General features: G+C 38.6%; 1 protein-coding gene across 1 annotated transcript in view; it reads right to left on the minus strand.

Moving 5' to 3' along the window:
- Positions 1 to 12,781: 12,781 nt before the first annotated feature.
- LOC139720873 (uncharacterized) overlaps positions 12,782 to 23,126 on the minus strand; it is a 62,661-nt gene continuing 52,316 nt past the window's right edge. Inside the window, exon 3 of the mRNA XM_071632205.1 lies at positions 12,782 to 13,914. Within this exon, the coding sequence (XP_071488306.1) occupies positions 13,720 to 13,914 (195 nt within the window). The 3' untranslated portion in view covers positions 12,782 to 13,719. The remainder of the gene's footprint in view (positions 13,915 to 23,126) is intronic.

Genomic DNA, 23,126 nt, shown 5'->3' on the forward strand with positions numbered 1-23,126 from the left:
GGCATACAAATATAATTTTTGATACTATAATCTCGAAAAAAGTACATTACGTCACAACTCAAGCTATATATAGCTATCTTCTCATTCCATCAACAAACTATCCTTGTCTCCGCTTTAAATATAGGCCCAAGTCGCTTTGTCTGGTACGCCCGCTTCATTTTTGATAAAGGCCGTAATTTGCAGAATACGTCAGACAAAATTTCAAGCCATTCAACAACCATAAGTCCGCGTAATATCAGTTAATTCTTTATGATGTATTGTTTGATCAAAGTTCCCAGCATTTTAAAGAGAACAACAGCCACATAGAGCAAAGAACAACAACAACAAAACCCTTGAAAGCACGCTTGTTGAACTTAGACTGGTAATTAGGCGTCGTCCTCTGCCTGAGAGAACACGTAATTGGCTATACGAAAGGGAGCAAGATCGCATTTAGTGGCGTTTGCGAGCGGGATTACAAGCGCAGGCAGGGCACGAGCAACGCAGTGTCGCCTTGACTACGTAAATGAGTGACGATACACGTCACATTAGTCAACGTGTGACGTTTGCTCATTAGAATTCGTGACGTCATCCTACACTCGCGCTCCTGTGTGCCCGCTTCCCGCGCTTATTGAGCCCCGAGGTTTTCCCGCATACTGCATGAGTTTCGCGGCCTGTGACAGTGCAATTAGCTGATTTTCCCGGCTAATTGAAAAGCACTCTGTGCGCATTAGCGTTCGGGACTAGTGACAACTCCGTCGGGTTGACTGCAGCAAAAGTTCATGCAGACCAAAAATAACGCTGAACGCCTCCCATGTAGGCCTACTCTTGGAAGTCGCGCGTATAGTCGTCAGATGTGTCTGAATTGTCATCGTTTGTTTGTAAAGCAACTGGCGAGACATTGGACTTACGACGAATTAATTTCCAACGAGCGTGAAACAAACAAGCCATGTTCGTTCAGGCCTAAGCACGTACGTCTTGAATGGCCACTTAAGTTATCTTCTGTGTGTGTAATTAGTGACCGAAATATGACATGATGATCCCCATCCTATTCTTAACGCTTTTGAGGAGAGGAGAGGAGAGGGGAGGGAGCTCGAGGCTTGTCTTTCTGTTTGCTTTTGTTTGTGTCGGTGATGGTGCTGTTGTTGGTACTGCTGCTGCTGCCAGTGTAAATCAGACGTAATCACTGTGAAACTAAGCGCTGCTAAAAATGATATCATGTGAAAGACGAGATGATAGGAAAATGCCCCCAATCTTGATGTTTCAGTGACAATGGCGCAAATTTTAACTGGATGCGTAAACGTTAATTTTTAAGGAATGTTATTCAACACGACGGGGATGGGGGGGGGGGTGGTGATTCCTACGCACGTGAAGTTAATACATACAATCATTTCTCAAAAGAGTAAGTGCGTACGTGTGTGTGTGTGTGGGATGCTTTATAATACCAGAACAAAGTAAAATGCAAGCGCGAAACGCAAATATAACTATGTGGGGGTCTCGGAGTTGAGAATTATTTTGGCACAGTGACGTAATCAACAACATCATCTGCCACAGAATAACTTCAATCTTAAAGTAATTTTCTTCTCTGAAATTAGTAACTACGTTTCATTGATGGAGGAGGTGTGCGTCCCCCGTATCCTGTTTACGACTGTAACAAATTCCATCATCAATCAAAGGAGAAATTAATGAAAATAATGAACAAAGCAGAATATGAAAGTTCGCGTTATTTTGCGCGGAAGCACGGAAACCGAACGAAGGGAAATTGACCTAGAATAAAAGCAAACTTTGTCCTCTTTTTATTGCTCAAAGTTGAGAATGCCGTATTTTAAGATATCCCAATTTAGAGTTCACGCATTTGGAAGAAAAAAATATATGGGGCATATAATTCATGTACGCTTGAGGACTCCTTTCCTACACAACGTATCGTATTAACGCCAATGCATTTTTCGTGTTCAAGCAATGTCTTTTGTCTTGCTGGCAATACGCTTAGCGATAATCATGAGCTCATTGCTGTGAGATTTTCTTTAAAACTCGCACGTAAAATTCCGCTCCGCATATGACAAGATTTCATTATTATTTTTTTTTTTACCAGGTCAGGGGAGACTTGGGAGGTGATGACGACATCAACTTATTTGCATAATATCATCTGCCTGCCACAAAGTCGTTGTTGCGTGAGCCATGTTAGACACTTTACGATTCTTATTATACCACTCTCATTTCATGTCCGAGTCTTGGTTGAATCTTAAATCGCTGTCCCATAAAAAAAAAGGGTAGCATTTTTTTTTTTAATGACATTTTACATCTTTTGCCTATTCGAGAAGAAGTGAAAAATCAGTCATATATATTACATGACATGCACTGTGATGAATATATATATATATACATATGTATATCTGTATGTTTATATTTGAATACAAATACATATATACATATACATATATGTATGTATATATATATATATATATATATATATATATCTGTATATTTACATTTGAATACAAATATATATATATACATACATATACACACACATATATATATATATATAGAGAGAGAGAGAGAGAGAGAGAGAGGAAGGAGAGGGAGTCATAATTATTGATTTTCTCTTTTTTTTTCTCTCTCTCTCTTTATATCTCACGAACAATCATTTTCTCTTTCAGGCCACCTGCCCGTATTTGGCGTCTGCCGATCAAATCCACATTTGGAAAAGGCCTGCACGTCGACAGAAAAAGAAAGTTAAGCCACAAAATCATGTAAAGTTATTATTTAAAAAAAACAAACAAAATCGCAAAATAATGTCAGTCAAACTGCCCTGAATAATTCAAGGTGGAGGACGATGTATCGGAATCTTTTATCGTGAATAAAAAAAGGGGGCATCTTTACGACTTATTCGAGTGGATTCCTCTTCCCGGAGAATAAATCTCTGGATAGGAAAACAAGAGCCGAATATAATGGAGGATTTATCGAAATCAAGTCGTAAACCTCTTTTTTTTTTTCTTTTAATGCAGGCATTATATTTCAACTCTTATGGTACACTGTCAGACTGTTAAATTTTCCTGGTGCCCGGCTCGCGCGTACACTACAAATTCAAATTCGCCTGAAATAAAACACATAATTCATATTATCGTGGAGCCGAATCTGCCCATAAATTCCTAGCGTAATCGAAATCTTGGCAATTTCACACACAAGTTTGAGTGTGTGTGTGAGTGTGTGTGCGTGTGTGTGTGTGTGTGTGTGTGTGTGTGTGTGTGTGCGAGGACGGAATCCGTTGGAGGAAGGCGTAGGGTCGGGTTACTCTGGAGCGTGATGTGCGGGTGGCGACACGGCTCCGGTTCCAGCGAACGGGGGAATAGTGGGAGGATGGACACCCTTAATTAATGTTTACTGCCAGCCTGTATAATTGCATGCATGACTTTGACGCGGGCATAGGTTGGCGACGACGGCGGTTATTTGTCTCACCTGTTATAAGGGCGGAATGTGTCATGAAATATACGGGAACGTGAGAAACACCTAATCTACGTCCAGTGGACATCCTACTTTTAAACGTAAAGCAATTCTTCTATCCGCCCACTTCCTCGATGTAGCGGCCCGATTCAATTACTTGTTATGTCATATATTTCCCGAAACCTATGCAGACGGATAGAAAGATAGATAGATAGATAGATAGATAGATAGATAGATGGATAGGTAGATAGATAGATAGATAGATAGGTAAATAGATAGACAAATAGATATATAGATAGATAGGTAAATAGATAGATAAATAGATAGATGGACAGATAGATAGATAGATAGATAGAAAGATAGATAGATAGATGGATAGATAGATAGATAGATCGGGGTTTTTTTGCCATCAAAGCCGATGAGTGAAAAGTCCAAAGACATCATAAAATTGCCGTTTACAAAATGCATATAATAACATAAAAATTAAAATATCTTATACAGCATACAGTATAATCATGGAGCTACGTAGCTCCATGGTATAATCATTGTTGACAAGGAATGATAAGAGGAATGAAGGACACACACAGACGCACGTATTACATCAAACGCACACATGCACACACAAAAGAAAACCCACACACAATACACAATAACACACACACACAAACAACGACAGGCAACAACAATCAAACACAAGCGTGTAATGCAAGGGACTTATAACAAAATATATAATATTAAAAAAAGAAATCCGAATTATTAAAATGCATCATTAAAAGACTACTACACACACACGTACAGGTATATGCACAATGCACAAACAACACCATATCACAAACACACACACACACACACACACACACACACACACACACACACACAATACGCACCTTTCAGGACACAAACATTCAATCATTAACAAACAACCACAATCACAAATTCGCACGTTTTTTTCCCCATTTTCGCCCATTCTCGCATCTGAATGATTTTGTTTCGGTAGGAATAATGCAAAACTAGGCACAAGAATGAAATCTCACTTGAAAGCATCCTTGCCCAATTAATTACTATAAAACTGTAAAATCGAACAACATGCCCGTCACCTTTAAAACGCAGATATTCCATATTAGAAAAGGTAAAAGTCCAAATCAAAACACACGCAGACATTTCGTGCCTCGGCAACGCGTTCATTCGTGCAAATCCGCACGCAACCACTTTACCCACGCGCAGGCACAAACAGCCATACGCACTGAAAACTGTAACCTCTTTTTACGACGTAACCGCACAAACGGGTCACACAAAGTAGGCGCCACTATTGCCACTGTTTTTTGTCCCTCCTTTGTTTCCAATTCTCAACTTAATGATTTCGTATTGGGAACAATAATACAAAGTATCTTTTCCCAATTTGATAAACATAAAACGGCAAAGACGTGCAACAGGCCCATCAACTTTGACACGCGGATATTCCATAAAAGAGGAGGAAAGTCCAAATACACACGTACACATTTCGTGTCGCGGTAACGTGTTCCTTCATGCAAACCCGCACGCAAACATGGGGCACACGTCGGGCAAGCACAGGCATTCAAACAAACTGAAAACAGCAACCTTTCTTTACAAACAAGAAACCCGGGTCACACAAAAGTGGGCGCCACTTTAGGATTTCTCTCTCCCTCTCTTACAGTCTCTCTCTCTCTTGCGTTGTTGAAGACTAGGTTCATATCTACCCATGATTAGCGCACAAAGAAAGTGTATACACCCGTTCCTGTTAAGCAGCCAAGTTGAGGTCTTGGGTTATTACCACGCACGAGACTACGCAGCATAACCAATAATGCATCTCAATCACATTTACATAATTGATAGCGGAATCAGACATGGATTATTCCTCCCCTTCTTCCCTACCCCTTTTCCTATTTACAAGATCACGATCTTTATTATATCCGCCAAAACAAAGGAATAGCAAAATAGTATGAGACAAAGTGGGAGGTTTGAGAAGAAGAAAAACATGAACAACAAATAAAGTATTTCTGTTGAGTTTACATCCTTATGGTTATAAACTGCTAATGATTTTCCATCATAATCCAATAAACATTTATAATACATAATATCTATAGACATTGATTAAAAAGTTATATGTATATATTTACACATGTAATACATATAAACAACACAATATATATATATATATATATATATATTTATATCTGTAAATAAATATCTATATATATATTTATACACACATGTGTATATATATATATATATATATATATATATATATATATATATATATACATGTGTGTGTGTGTATGTGTGTGTGTTTTCAAAATTCAATTATATTACCAACTATGAATATGATGGTATCAATGCTTTCTAATCGCAGGAATTGTTCACTATGTCGCTGAAAAATGACTCCCCATTAAGCCACAATCTTTCCCAACTTCTTTGAGAATGAAAAAACCTCACACGAGTGGTGACAACATACTTAATACCCATTCCATCACTGGTGAAATATGGGAGTTTTGAAACTTTACATTCCTTTGAAATGCAACACCATTCCCCTATTTTTTTTTTCCACGCACAAGGAGCTGATTAATTTGTCGGGCATTTCACACCTCGGGGCACGAACAACATGACACAAATTCACGCATGGCGTTTGATTCACGAGTAAACAGCTCACAGCTGCTTCCCGTCTTTATTAGTGACAGCTTCGTGGTAAAAGTCAGATAAAAGTGGATTACATCGTAATACAATTGCTAAACCTCCCACCGGCACTCTGTTCCGTACCAGCAGCTATCAGAAGAGGGTGTTCAATATATACATATGGTATACTGAATGATTATAGGTAGGGGGTGGGGGTGAAGGGAAGGGGAATCTCTCATAGGCTCTCAGTATCTTACATTCACCTCTAATGGAATATATCGAGAAACATATACAAGATTGAATAACCATGAACAAGTGGGGTGGGGGTGTTTACACCAAATGGAAACAAAATGAGAAATGTTTCTAGGGTGAGTACAGACAACAGGGTGTAGGGCTTGCGTCTCCCTATGTCTCTGTTTGTATGCATCTGATTACATAGGATTGAATATCCATCCAACTGACTACACGTTTAAATGACCTCATGAGTACCGATATGAACAATACCATTCTGAAAAGTACCTACAGGGTGGCATAAACTCTAAACAGAGAAGAGAGGTCAAAAAACTCTATCATATTTCTCGTCAAAAAAACGACACGACTCATATATTTGACATTCTGTGATACTGCAGAGAAAATTCTCTGTATACATTTTTCATCATTCTACCAAGACTTCTATAAGTGTGTTCACACTACTTCTGACTGATTATACCGAATTCATATATTTCAAAGATATTTTTTTTTTGCACTTTGCATTCATTCAACTGTGGTAAAAGTTTGCTGACAAGAAACCATTTATTGATAGTTTTTCTTCTTTTTCTCCTAGTTGTTTATTGGGGGTGCCACATGGCTACTTTTTCAAGTCATTTTGACTATGCCAAAGACTGACCGATCTTTCACCCTACAAGAGCTTCCACCACATCTAGTGTTCACAAAGTGCCAATCTAATGATGCACCGGTAATGGAACATGAAAAGCTACACATCGAGGTGTCCTTCATTTTGCACAACAGCCCTCGTGGAGCTGAAGTTGTTCAGGGCATCTCGATCCACAGGACCATCTAGTACAATCGTTTCGGCTCACTTCCACGTCCGGTCAAAGAGGTAAAACACAGTGACTAACCATCTGAAGTTGCCACTAAAATCTTGTGACAGTGAAAGAGGCCTCGGTTGGCTATCGTGTCTATTCTATCATAAACTCCTGGCAGCTAATCTACCATCTACCACGATCTCTCATTTCAAAGATCAGCTTCAGGTTTTATATATATTTCCTTCCACCTCTGGTATATTTCTTGATTCAACGTCCTACAAGGATGACAAAATGTTGAATAATGAGGGATGTGATGCGCTAAATATGTACACACTACATGTTGTGAAAAACGCTTCCCCAGGGAAAGCACACTGCTACTCTGACAGCTCTGGAAAAATCGGAGGTAAGACAGGACTTACAAGTACAGGTATAAATCATACAAAAAACACTTCTTCATCTGATTGAATGTATGCTAAGTATTGCAATTCTCTGGTACCTAAAGGCACTTCGAAACTTTACTTGCTTTTCAATCACGTCGGCGAACATCGAGTTTAATCACAGCACAGCCGCGACACTCTGTTTAACAATCATGACAACCGTTGGTTGGGAAAACGCAATGTTTCGCGGCTGATGACGACAACACGTAAATGGCCAAGCACGCACACCTTGGCATACCCCTGTACTTTGTAACACACTACCATCACCCATCTATGGACATAACTTTGCTGAAGCACGATTCCAAAATTGCTGTGAGCGAATATAATAATGTCAACAGCCTTGCATGAAGACTATCAAGATAATGACCATACACTCTGTGTCAAGGACCCCTATTCACATCAGTCAAATACAGGTGGATTTTTCCCAACCTGGCCTTTGCTCTAAGGGCTTGAATGCCCATGTGAAATGCAACTGTGCTCAGGAGTGTATTGCTTGACCACTCCTACTTGACCAGCCTGAGGAAGTAGAATAGTGGCCGGATAATCATCCCCGGCCTCACTTGTGCACAATGTGAGGACAGGTGTGTTCTTTAAATCTGCCATTTTTAATAGCCCTCTACGTGTGTTTTGAGTGCTGATGGCACAGAATATCCCATAGTATTGTACACACTGTCAAAAGTCCCTGGCACAGAACAGGTTAACCCCCTCCATAAGTGCACCAAGATGCTGCAACATCAACACGCTTGCCTGAATGCAAAGTGAGACAATGGGCCCACACATGTGTGCTCAGATGGGTCGCCCCAGACAAATCGTTTTTGTATTGCAAGTGTGAACGGGGCCATGTCTATCTCTGTGAGTATAGTACAGAAATTCACATGAATATGAATTGGGAGAACCTTGCTGATGTGGTGCAGCTCTGTTTCCTCTCACAAGCTGCAAAACAAAGAGACAGGGTGAATGCTAACAACACTAGGAATCTCATAATCCCAAATCACATGGCAACTTCAGTTCACAGCATACAGCAACTTCACTGAAATTCCCCCGCTAAATTCGAACATGGAACATTCTCTATCCAACTACATTCTATACACACTAATATTTAGAAACCTTACAGCCCATTATATACTTCAAGTCAGAATTGCACTCAATTTTCAATGCTAATATGGCTTCTTTCCTCACTGGAATAGATAAGATTTATTTACGAGAAGAAACAGAAAATGCGCACAAACAGAAAAGTAATGTATTCCATCATTGCAACCCAGAAAAACTAGACCAATACATCAAAAAACAGAACTTAAATCCCTTCATCATCCACAACAAGGTTTACAATCATGTTTGGCTATGATTTTGCCTTTGGTCATGAAATAAAAAAAAAGAAAGAGATTATAGACAAATAAAGTATACTTTTGAATGCTCACAATCACTAAATGACATTAATCACTGAAGTCAAAGCCTTGAACACAGACTAAGCAGTTAATACTTTCAGTAAATGCAACAATGTTATAGATCACGCGCACCATGCCTAGCATACAGTGACATGATGCAGAAAGTCAGATGGGTTTTTTTTTGCCTTAAAAAAACCTGCCATAAAACAACAGCAACAACATTTCCATTAAAGACATAAATATTCAAACAGTAATTCTTCGAGCCATCCATAACACAATTTCGAGACTGTGCGATGAATATAATCATGTTATCCATGATGTGAATTTCATTAATTTTTCTTCAGTGAGTGCACTTTCCCCTGGAGGGCAGGCTCAAATGACACATGGAAAGCAATGCAATTATTCATCACTCTTCTGCGACTCGTAATAACAGAATCGATACGCCCATTGTCATAATTTTACCTCTTTTTTTTTTTCGGTAACCTACGGTGGCACGTGTTTCGAGCACCGTGCCTCGGAATGAAAGCTGCCAGAGACAATGCTAATGCTTTACGGAGCTAGCTGGTGGCCATGGGGCTTACCATGCAGAGCTATCGAGAGCATCACTTCCACACAGTAGATGCACTGACAGATTAGAGAATCGAGGTGCAGTACATGTAGTTCTAGCTGAATTTGAGCACTATTATCTGTTTAAACTCACTGTATAGTCAGGGCATGAGAGGTGCTTGGCAGTTCATAATTATCAAAGGTTTGTGCAGAGTTCTACTTTTTATATGTCTAAAGCTGCAGAAAATAATAAAAAAACTTGTATTCAGGGTTTAAAGAGTAAGCAGTGTAAGATTAAGCACAAAAGAAAGCTGGAGAATAAAACAATGCTCAATACTAAACTAAAATATGTGTTTAGGTCGGCTAAATCAAGTGTGTGTAATTGTATACAATTGCACCTGTGTGGTGAACATTCAACTGTACTATTATTAGACTGATGCAACTTTAAATGCGTGCAAGACATGTACAGTTTGCTTTCCAAGCAATCACCACAGCACCACAGAACAGGTTGTAGAATGTGTGCAAATTCAGCAGCGTGTTTGATCAGATAACCAAATCAAAAAACTCTACAGGCGCATTTATTTTGAGCTGCCTTCTCAAGCTGTGAAAATACACTGGATCCCTATGATTATATTGTTTTTTCTCTCTCTCTTTATGCTGGTCTTCTGAATCAAGAGACTACAAGAGTGTCTTTCCATTCATCACCACAGAAATTTCCATCTGTGTTAATGGTCTGATCGTAAGAAACTGAAGTATGCACTCATCATGGAAAACACAAGCTGTTTAGACACATTTTAGTCTGTAGTGAGAATATAAAGTCTACATTACCTATATTCCAGTGACAAAAAGGAAGGGTAATGGAAAGTGAAAATGAAACCCCTGTTTATTATAAAGCTGAGAATAGCTAAGCTAACGATGTCATCTATACCTTCGTAAACTGTAAATGCTCTGGAAGTGAATGGCAATAGAAACTGTAATATCACACGCTATTTATCCATCTCAATCATATAGAATTGATATTTTTTTGTCTGTGTATGTCACATTCAGTGTCATTACACATGGATAATGTTTGTATGCGATCCCTCAAACATACAGTATTGTGTTATATATATTCTAATAATATATCATATATATACCTCCAGCTATTCATACTACACCACCTTGCGTTTGACCAAGGGACACATCAAGAGCAGATGACCTGTAACACTCTGACCAAGATGAGGAAACTACTTTTTTTACACAGGGTTTTTTAACATCTAGAGCTTTTCTTTCTCTTGTTATACAGGTACATATATCAGTTAATTACAAACTGTATAGAATTCACTGCAGAGGATCCATTCTGTGTATGATTATGCAGCTATGCCAGGATTGTATGAGTAATTCACATTTTCTTCAAACTGGGAGCAGTATAGTTCTCGATTGCATTACATATCATAAATGTTGACATTAATTGGCTATCTAGATAACATTGTCTGATGATCATCCATATACATTTTTTTTTGTGCAAGAATTGCTTGCATTAATTCTTCAAACTGTGTAAAATCAAGTTGTGTAAGAAACATGCCTGTTCATTGTATTCATTATTCTGTGTTGTTGCAGTGCCTATAATTGTGTACTGTTAATGTGTTATTAAAGCAGAAAGGGAGTACATTTTGCTTTTCAATACAATTGTGCCATGAATTACTGTGAGTTACCAGCAAGAACACCTAATAGATAGTGGTCTCTATTCTGCAAACATAATATTAAACAAATGCAAGTGGAGAACATTTTGATAATCTTATTGATGCAAATGACACATACTCTAATTTTTATAATCTTATTGATGCAAATGACACATACTCTAATGAGTCTTAAAACTAGATGTAGTTCTAACATGAGCTTTCGGTTTGTTGAATTTGCTCTTCTATTGAAATAGATTATTCTCTCTGTTCTCAAGAAACAATAAAAAGCAGACATGTTTGAATCAAGGAAAAGAGAGCCTTTTATTTTCAGGGTTATTAAATCTAATAATTCAGTATCATTATGTTAGTAAAATATCAGAGGAAAGGATCTTCCTTCATCATTGCCATTCATTATTTCAGAACTATGATTGTCATTTCGAAAATCTCATTTCATCTAATGGTAACTTCACCTAAGGCTACACAAACTGCATACCACACATTTTCCCTGACTTACAGGTATGGACATGTTGTCTGACCTCACACAAACTACATTTACACTTGTGTACATCTTTAATACCAGGATATATGGCTATCGATCTACACACTATCCTGCCCACATTTTTCTCCATGTATGGGCCACTCAGTCCACGAATGATTTCATCACAGTCCCTCAGTGATTTAAGTGTGATGCCAGTGGCTATAATTTCTAACTCTCAAGCCATCTGGAGTTCACACACTTACCAACAGCATTCACTTTCGTGCCAGATTGCACATAACTACCAGAGGTTATGTTTTCCTCATAATATATGCTACTTTCATACAACATCAACAATATTGTCTGCCATCATGGTTGAAGACTGCACATGAAAATAATTTTGAAAACAATCATATATGGAAAGCTAGACAGTAATTTCCGATATCATGTCAAAACTGGATATTTCATTGACTTTATATTTACGGATGCACCCGTGGCTATACCATACATCTACAATGCATTCAGAATAGGATTGCTGTCTGCATATGCGCTTTGTACGTATTCATGCTTACAAGGGCATATACGCCTCATCAAATTAGCTTTCTTTCCCCATACAAGCACTGGCTAAAAAGAGAAGAACATGAATAAAAGTAGATAATAATTGATATTGTCTTTCTATTGATATTGCATCTACCAGAAAGGAATTCATGACATGAACAATAGCTTCACGCACTGTAACAGTTAACACAGTTGGTAGGCTCGTTGCTGAAATTAATTTCTCTAAAGAAACAGCAAAGCATTGAACAAAAAAAAAATGCTATCAAAGACATGGTTACCATGCATTCATATCATTTCTGTCAGTACCCTTACCGCAAAGACAGTTAAATTCAAATGTGATTGGTTTTTTTTTATCTTCACAACTGCAGTAGAAGCATATGTGGAAATGCAAAGGGTAAACATACATTTCAAAGAAACTGAATAATAACCCTCTGCTACCTCTATAACCCGAAGTGTTTTGCCTGTGCCACTAAAGGGAGCAGAAAGTTATCAATTCCTCATCCTCTTCTTTCTACCTTATCTATACTATTAATATATAACCATTCACATCCTTCACTTGATGTTCGAGTACAGATGATAAAATACACACACATAAACATTATATAACACTGTTATAAACCCCGTTTTACTGTGCATGATATAGCAGAAATTGATCTACCATTATACCCTTTCAAATGTGCTGATCGTATAAAGACAATCTATCTTGCAGGGTCTCTCACTTGGAGACCTACCACTTCGTGCCAACAACCATCATCAACAAAGAAGGAGATTGGGATGGGACTTCTATCGAATGAAAATGCACAAATGTGAAACTCAAATGTAGAGTCAACTCTGTAACACTGATGGTTGCAAAAGCCATGCCTTAAATGCATGTATTATTCTGTGATCAGCAGTGTACGTGTTGTCTGAGTGTTGGTGGAATGAGTGCGTACATCTCTCTCCTATTGTCACACTGGATGTCAGGTGAGAAAAGGAAAGCTACGTCCTATTGCAAACATGCTCACTGGCCACTAAAATAACCATGCATATCATGATTGTCTCCCTTTCTGGAAAATTTGTGCGACCAGAAAGACCAAGCATTTGTAATATTGGCAATGCCACCATCATAGCGGTGATACATGATGGTGCACCCGGTTCCACATCAGTGAAATAGCTAATGACCCACTACCTTCCGTACAAATGCCCTTTCCATTTAACCTTGGCAATGATGTGACAAAACAAATGATGAAAAGTACTGACACATATATATGATTAACTATCGCTACAAAACAGGACAACAGCATGGCAACCAGTAGGCCTACAGATCCAGCATTATCAGTAAACCAAAAATAGAAAATAACAAGATACATCATTTAAAAAAACCAGGATTTAAAAGAAAGAAAAAAAAGAAAGCATTTTCTCATTCTGTACATTCATCATCTCCTTGGTCCAAAAACATAGAAAGTGAGGCAATGGAGAAGAGAGTGGAGGAGGAGAGAAGAAGAAGACTTTGAGATAAGAGGGGCGGTCTAAAGGGCGTGGTCACTCCTGGGGGGAGGGGTGCGGGGGGTGGGCTGGCATCCTCCGCAGAGTGCAGCATCACTATAAGGGATCCACCTCCAGCGCGGGGCTCTGATCAAGGTGCTGGATCTTGGTGCGGCAGACGACGCAGCGGAGGGGCAGCAGGCGCTGCGACAGCGCCACCTGGATGGTCTTCACGAAGCACTTTCGGCAGATCACGCGGTGGGCGCACGGGTAGGTGCAGATCACCGCCTGCCTGGTTAGGCATACCACACACTGCAGAAGAGAAGAGGTAGAAAAGTGGGTAGGGGAGGAGAGATAGAACAAAAAGATGACAGGTGAATATTTTTAGAATCACTTATTTTGTGCACTTTAATCTTTATGTTTCCAACACAGTAAACTATTATCTTTGTGAAAATGCATTAACAAAGTATGAGTACAGCGTGCATAGTACACATATATCTCTCTTTGTACAACATGGTAAATACATCTAGGCACATACATATGCCATCATTACCATTATCTTCATTATGATATATACAAAACATATTGCCCAAAAATGAATTTTGAAATGCACTACGACCAAAAAGAAAAAATACAACAAACAGCATGTAAGCTTGGCAATACAGAAACTACTAGTGAACTTCACTTGTTTTCAATTCCACAGTCAAGAGTACTGTAAAACAAGGAATGTTTGCGTGCATTGTAATTTTGCAAATTTTGCAATAGCCAATACTTGCAAAATTAAAATACACACAAAAGTTCTTGTCTCCACTATATGCATTGAATGCCAGTGGCAATTCACGAAAATTTCATGCCGCGAAAAAGGCCATCGGCTCCAATTCGCTAAAATTTCATGCCGTGAATATATCAAATTTTTACAGTATTTTTGAGCATGAGTGAGCACCTCCAAAAGAAACACACAAGCATTATTAATTTGAAGGTATATTTATGGGGTACAAAGTTTGCAAAAATGATTTCTACACTGTGAAATATATATAACATGAAAAGGACAAGTGTAGTTCTCCCATTTTCTGAAACTGAAGTGGTTTCCAAGCCCAAGGCATTCATACACACCACTGCTTGGAATAGCATCACACCATCACCCACTGGAGCAACATCCAACACTATTTTCACTCATCACACTTAACCTGTTGAGGACGAGTCCCGAGTATACTAGGGCAAGTGTCTATAGAAAATGCGTGTTGTAGCAAAATCAACCCATTCTCAATGGGTTAAATTGTAAGGCTGCCCTTCAGCTGGTCTGTGCTGACAAAATGTGGTCTCCCTTATATGAATATCATCTGCATGTATCTTTGGTGTATAGCAATGTCTATAAGCTTTGGACAGACCAGTTGACCGATAGACATAAGTATGGACACGTTGCGTGGCCAACATTGTCTACCACTTTGCTGACATTAACAGCTAGCACAACTGTTATTTCTTGGATGTCTTATGAATGTATTGTCTGCTTTGACCTCAATATCTGTGTTATGATTTGGTGTTAAATTTATATAATTTTATAAACATATATAATACCTGCATAGAGCGTCATCTGTAGTTATTGGGCACGTGCTCACACTCTTATTACATTGCACTGTATTATGTTTCAAAAATGAAAAAGAAAAATGGATAGAAAAAAAAATTCCATGTCATGGGCTGATAACCACATAAGTAAAACGTGAATCTGAATCTTGATGCTTTAAGGGGATGGTATAGTTTTGGCTGAGATGGGACTTCATACAGGTTTCCAACTCTGTTTGTGAGATGAAAACCTCTTTGAATATGGAATATGAAAGAGCATATAATTCTAAGAGGAATTCAAAGTTTATTCGATGAAGATCGGTTTTGAAATGGCTGAGATAGTGTATATCCAAAACAAAGCAATCATGATGAAAGGTGGGACCAACCTTTCATTAGGTTTATTTTGTTTTAATTTGTCTTTAGATATTTCAGCCATTTCAAAACTGATTTTCATTGAATAAAATTTGAATTCCTCTTAGAAGTATGTACTCTTTAACATTTAAAGCAGCCTCTAAACATCTTGAAAAAAGTTAAAAGCTGAATTCTCATCTCAAGCAATACTGTACCATCCTTTTAATTTTGAATACTGGTAGGCTAATAAAACAGCATACAAAAAATCAGCCAAAGCAGCAGAAATATATCCTAGCTTGACTTTGTTTGATACTTCCAGAGAGGTTGAGAGATAGAGAAACAAAGACAGAGATTTTAAAAAAAATTGAGAAAGAGGTCAGTAAGAAAAGGTGAGAGGTGAGGGAAAGAGATGGAGGAGGAGGAGGAGGGGGGGGGGGGGGATGAGACAGAAAGATTACCGGGAGAGCATCCATTAAAGACTTTGGTGCGACAAATGGAGTGAGGCATATGATACCGAGTGGCAGTTCATTTTCACCGGTGGTGTTGTGGGCGCGAGGCAAAGGAAAGCACCCCCGGGGGGCATAGTGGACTCTCCTATTCCCACCCTGATCACAACCACTTGGTCAGGACTGATCAACTCCCAGCAAAATAAAAAAAAAGGGGGGAGGGGTGTCAGCTTGACTTTGTAACTTCAATTAGTGGGCGGAGTCCCTGGGCACGTGTTGTCATGGAGATTCAGAGCTGCCAGTGCTACGACTTGAGGAATGAACAGCGCAGAAGAATACAGAGCAGTAGCTTAATCATATCAAAGAAAAGAGATAGTTGATAGATCTACGAAAGCTTAACAGCAATACGACTGGGTACACTGATTAGGAAGATCCTTTTTTCGATGAGGAACAGGATGACGTGACCTCACAAAGAATTTGACAAACAAGTAATAATCTATAAGCTATTTCAACCACACTGACAGCTAGCTCCCACGCTCTTAAGATTAATGATTAATCTTATATCCACTCAAAGGTTGTGTGAGGGTCTTTTTTTCCCCTGATACCAATGATGATCATTGTCTCAAATTGACTAATGGTAGGAATACAATGAGTGGAAGTGAAGAAAGGATATCTGCAGAAAATACTGTATTTTGCCATAAACTGTAGAAGAAGTGTCTTTTATCAGACATTATCCATTAAAGTTGCACAAGAACATTTTTTTTTGAACACCAAGCCAACAATAATGAAGGAAAGGATATTTTCAGAGTGAACAACTCATGAATATATGAATCATGAACAGAGCATTTGGCACACCTCAAATCTCTAATAAACAGTCCATTAATTTGTACATAGAATGACAAAGAAACACGGCAAAAAACTCTGTAAGTTACTCACACGCAAGTGTTTTTTTTTTTAAGGATACCTTTCACCCAGTGTTTCCTTTGCAAAAAGGGACACTTTGTCTCATTTTGTTGAATTAATTCTTGGGCTTCTTTAACCATTTATGTGCCTTGAGTGCCGACTGGCACAGAAAACCCAATAGCATTATACACACTGTCTTAAGTCCCTAGAATAGAAAGAGTTAAGAGAACTGTGCTCTCAGTCAATCTTGGCTATCAATTTTGGGGGGATTTTTTTTTGTGGAAGTGGAGCATTTTATACCAATCTCAATGCAGGTTTTCACGGTGATGACTTTAAGCAACTCCCGTTTCCATGGAACGATCACAGCTGTCAACTTCTGTTTGTCTTTAACTGCATCCATGTTTGTTCATCTGCACTATCCATTCCCTAACCACCCCCAACCTCATCCCCATGGACCATAGCAACTACCGGTAGCATAATCTGCACGTCATCAGGCCTGGATCAGGCTTTGAATTGGCACAATGATGTGATATTCACTCCTCAATAAGTCTCGTGCAATGATGAGGAGAAGAGGGGATGTGAGAATAGAACTATCAAGGAGCAATTCCATTCTGAAACACACTTTGAATGAAATCATTATTCAGATCACTTTGTGGGCAGTAAAAGGAATCAACTCATCTGAAACATGATGACACAATACAATTGATCAGCCACAGTTGACTTTTTCTTCTTCTGCGAACATCTCTTAAGAATAACAATGTTATCAACTTTGCAAACATTCAAAATGCAGCTACGCAACACAATTTTTCACCAAGTTTCCACCAAGGTGATTCAATGATGTGCATTTTTTTCTTTCCCCTCCCACTCCTCCCAGAAGAGCAACTCAAAGAGGTTCAGGGAGCGGGCACACGGGCGGATGAATTACATCAAGGCAACATCCGTGAAGAGTCAATACCCGGCCAAGTTTATGGGATATTCCATCAAGTGTAGCGCACATGTAATGATTCTTAATTTGATGAATCTGCCACTGCCCCGCGGCCAAGACGGCAAGACAGGTCGTCACGGCCTGTCCAACTCACTTCAAAACATAGCACTCTTTGTACGAGGAAAGGAGGGGGGGGTAGGGAGAGTGGCCGGTAATAAATTACACCCAAACAGACGGGGGATGAACACCAGTGTAAATAGACATCCATCTAGCTCCTGTAACCCTAAGCAAAAACTCTTAGTCTCTGACTTCAGGCTCACTTATCTTTCTTTTTCCCCTCCAGCCAAAGGTGAGTGATGCAAGCTAGCGCACAAAGCACATGTGTAGTTGCTGCACACACATACGTACACACACGTTACTCCTTAATTTTGACATATTTGATATTAGACGAAAGTTTTTAACATTTCTTATGACAACGTAATTGTTTCTAGTTATTAATATTACATCTAAATTGTCTTTGATGTTATCAAGCATCTTACAATGTAGGCAACATAATGTAGAAGATTAAAGCAATGATTACTAAGACATATGATTCTGTATACTTTTCTAGCAAACAGAGTCTTGAAAGTACAGAGGTGAATTCAGAACAAAAAGGTGTCAGAAAAATCTGAAAAAAAAAATTATTCATCATACTATACTGAAATGGCAAATCTATCTCTAACAATCGTATATCACAATTACTGTAAAATCAGACTTTTTGCATGCATTTTAATTTTTGCGAATTTCGCGAGAGCCAAGATTCACGAAATTAAAATGCACGTAAAAGTTCTTGTCTACACTATATGCATTAAATGCCGGCGGCAATTTGAGAAAATTTCATGCCGTAAAAAAGGCCAACAGCTTCACTCTGTGAAAATTTCATGCTGCGAATATTTCTGGTTCTGCAGTGCTCAGTTTATCCACGTATAGGTGTATACTCAGTTTATGGACATATCGGTGAACAAACACCAAGTCATGCAAAAAAGATAGCTTGGCATCCATATGCTTGCTTGTAGAATTAGAAAGGAGGCATACAAGCTCTAATTTCAATATTACAAAGTGCAAACAGCTTGTTAACAACTTGTTTTATGACCTGATTATCCTATTAATTCTGAATGTCAATAGTGTCTATCACAATAACAACAACAAATGTGTATGTATGGTATCAGATACAATGACAAGTTCAGACTAAAAGCCAATCAGAGTGTATTTGTCTCAACCTTATGTTCAGAAACGAATTACCTATAGATGCACCGTCCTTTAATAATTGTCCTCGTACCTGTCCTTATCTCTGCTAATTCTGTATCTTCACCTCCCATAATTATGTATAATTATATTTACATACGATATTCATTGAAGTTAAGGGCACGCTCGCCTCGCAGCTACATGTATGCTTTACTTTTGGAGATGTGCCTCCAGCACGTTCAAAATTATCGCAGTGTTATCTATATACTCTAATATGTTAAATGTTTGCTGGAAAGAAATGCCATTGAACTTGAACAAACTTTCACTTTCACTGAGTGGGGAAGTGGTTCCACAAAAAAGAAGAAGAAGAAGAATTACAAGAAGAAAAGCTAACCGCTGCGGCTGTAATAGCCAATTATGATGGATATACACGACATCAGACTATGCAATTCCTGCCCATTTTTGGTACGTAGACATTAAAATAGCTTATCCTTCACCAGCACTTTCCTCCTTTTTAAACAATGCAAAGGAGCATGGTGATCCATCATTTCGGGGGGCAGACATGCGTGGGTCGGCCCACCGACAGTCGGCTCGGGCTCCACGCCCGGAAACTCTCGCTGAATGCCGCACATTAGCGTGGGATTTAACTGCTGAGTGCCCACTTCTCATACACCCACTATAGTGTGTGTTTTTTTTAACCCAGTATGCCACAAACCCCCTCAGCAAAAGAGAAGCAGATAACGCAGGAGAAAATATATCATATACATCTTTAGATTAGATTGACTTCCTTAAGGAAAAAAAAAACAGAACAGGAAATACACACATGGAAATATATGATTAAACATATAATTTTCTTATACCTACATCATATTAATTCAATCAATTTCCTAAGCTATATTTCCATAAATCATGCATATTTGTCACAATCAGAAGAAACTTTAGGAGTAATGAAAAAAAAAAGGTGAGAAAATATAGGGATACACCAGGTGTTAAAATATGGGGATATGAACGTGCCATGTTTTAGCAGTAATATTTCAGTCCTGTCAGCTGACTTGGCTACAACATATTCTCCTCCCACATGACAGCCAGAACTTTTACTTCTGTTTCTTTACAAGACATAAGAAATAGAAAAAAAAAAGATATCAGAATTTTCCTCATTTAAAGGCTTAACAGATCAATTTCTAGAATCATGGGGGGGTCTCTGTGTGATCAATCCTAACCTAATGTATGGCACAAAACTCTCGAAATTGGCACAGTGCACTGTCGGCATCACGGAAAACTTGCCGACTATAGGGAGAGTGTAATAAACATGCAGAACTTTTTTCTATCCATCAGAACGGGAGACGTACTGAAAAACGCCTTTCACTTTTCATTTGAAGGGTATAGGACCACCACTGGGCATTTTCGATGATGCCTATTACAAACGTCTGACGGTGTCAAGGAACCTTCATACTGTATCATGCCATGCAGCTTCCTGATGTAAAAGCTTTTACTGGGCCCTAGCTGTCCATTTCAGTGTCTGTCATACTTAGTGATTGAGCTCATCAGAGGGGAGCAGATAATGAGTGTGGAGACCTTCTAGAAATGGATTGTACTTCCTGTGATCAGTCCAAACTCTTGCCCCCTCACCCACCCCCCCCCCCCAAAAAAAAATAAGAGAGAGATACAAACCTACAAACCAACAAAAAAATGGGTCATTTATCTCGACAAGAAAAATCTCACTCATTCGACTGCTTAAATTATCTCCCATCATCGCCAGCTAGGCAGGTCTGCGACTCAAGTGCGACTCGGCAAGTTCTCGACTCAAGTGCAGGTCTGACAAATTGAACGTTTTAGGGGCAGAAGAGAAGGAGCAGAAACAAATTGAATTTGCAAGGCTCCTCTTTCACACCTACGCACACTCTCTCTCTCTCTCTTTCTGAACTTTGATTGTCCTCGAAGTGACACTTTCCCACACAGCTGACAAACTCTCTCTTTCCAAATCATCAACGCATTTCAGAGTTAAGAGATTGAATCGTTTGGCTCCTGACTACTTCTGACACTGCAGAAAGGATAAATCTGGAGGGAAAAATTAAGTCAAAGACAGTTAATGCCAATAGAAGACTGATGTACGCCTCTTAAGGTAAGGGAACTGAGATACTTATTACCTGTTGATCACACAGTAGGATGCACTGATACTTGCAGGCATACATTGAAGCAGCCAAGAGAAAAATGCTGTCAGAGCAAAAAAGTCCACCTGCCCATTTCTCAGGGATGGAAGGTGACTTACATCTCTTTGCTTTGTAGATAGTATTTTTTTATAAGGGAAATCAATATAAGTAGGGCATAGCCATCATAGCGGTACGAACTCGATCACTAATGTTGCAAGAAAATTGAATGAATGTGACATGTGGGGCTGCAAAGGGCAAATTTCTCTCATAGACTCCACCCCTGAGGACTTTTCATGCCATAGATCTGTAAAGGAAGGAAGATTTGATCAAATTGCTTTCATCATTTAGCCTCTGTGGAAGTAAATGACATAGACATCTTCAGCCGCATGTTATTCCAAAAAAAAAATGAACCAACAGATTAAATCCCTTATGATAATGTTACACCGAGGGTATACCCTCTGATAATGGGTGCAGAAATCAGTACAACTTTTGGTGATGATTGATAGACATTTGCCTTGTCTTCAAAGATTTGCACCTAATAAGGGTAGTGACATACGCAGTTGTGAGTTTTATGTGTCACACAATTTAACTTTGACATGTCTTCGTGCAATTGATCCACACTGAATTATTTCAATTTTCTTTATACAATGTATGCATCCATCATGAAAAAAATACAAAGCTAGGAATTCACAGTGAAACAAGTAGAAATACCATTATTATCTCATTTTTACACTACATGAAAAACTAAAAAGCAAATTGACATGTTTTTTTTGTGTGTGTGTGTGTGTCATTACCAAATCTTTAATACTACAACTGTACTAGAACAAAATGTATGTATTAATGTAAACACACATCTGGCACCCCCTCAAAGATATGAGCATATGAACAGAGATGGTAAATTGATTGATAGTGAATATATTCCCCATTTGAGGTATATATATGTAAATGGTTCCCACAAAATTGCAGCGTCATGCAAAATCTCCCAGATTGTATGCTTACATACAACGTTTGCACATTCAGTCATGGAGTGGGCATTGGGAAGAAGGAAAAAAGGAAGAACGGCCAAAAAAAAAAAAGAAAGAAAGAAGGGGAAAAGAAAGGAAGGCAGAAAGAAAGGAAGAAGCATTCATGCAGAGTTCCCCTGCAATGCTTATGGCAGATTTTGATGCTTTTAAAGTGAAACCGCAGACTTTCAGTCCCATTGCTGCACAAGTCTTGTCCATGGCAGCTTGTTATTCTGCCTTCGGGATTGAAGAAATGCGCATGGACTTTTGATATCTGGCTTCTGTCTTATTTCCAGCACATTTAACTGCCATGACTGCTACAAAGTCTAGCCAAACACGAAGATGCAAAAATAGCATGAGAGAACTTTTTTTTAAGGGGCATTCCAGACATATAATTTTACATCATCTTGTACATAAATCAATAGTGCCATATATAGATTTTAGGATTTTTTTTTTTTTGTGGTCCTTGAGCAGATAAATCAATACTCTGAAAAACCCCAAACAGTAATATACTGAACAAGGATGATAACATAGGAGGCTCACATATTCAAGTAATGTAACAATGTAATTTCAATACAAATACCACTTGCTGAACAATACCTGTATAGAATTTATGCATGCTTTTATCTCTTGTTCTGCTTTCTTGAGTGCTTAATCACTCATTCTTAAGCAAAGCTGATATGTCAGCATCCTAATTGTTCATTGTTATTTATTATGAATTTTGAAAGCATTCTCATTCCTCATCCCAGTCACTATAAATTCTGAAACTCTGTACCAATTTATTGTTCGTGTTTTCTTGGAATTCATAGCAAGAATACAATATATATATATATATATATATATATATACAATAAAGTATGAAAGAAATGCTTCAGTGCTGTAGTTGTGCAATAAATCCTCACTGAATGCGTTAATCTTTTTTGACACCCATTCATCAAAGTGGAAAGGTTTCAAGCCCTTT

This window comes from Diadema antillarum, unplaced genomic scaffold, assembly GCF_040938485.1.
Source record: "Diadema antillarum isolate AM-2024a unplaced genomic scaffold, OU_Dant_1.0 scf00000134, whole genome shotgun sequence".
Lineage (NCBI taxonomy): Eukaryota > Metazoa > Echinodermata > Echinoidea > Diadematoida > Diadematidae > Diadema > Diadema antillarum.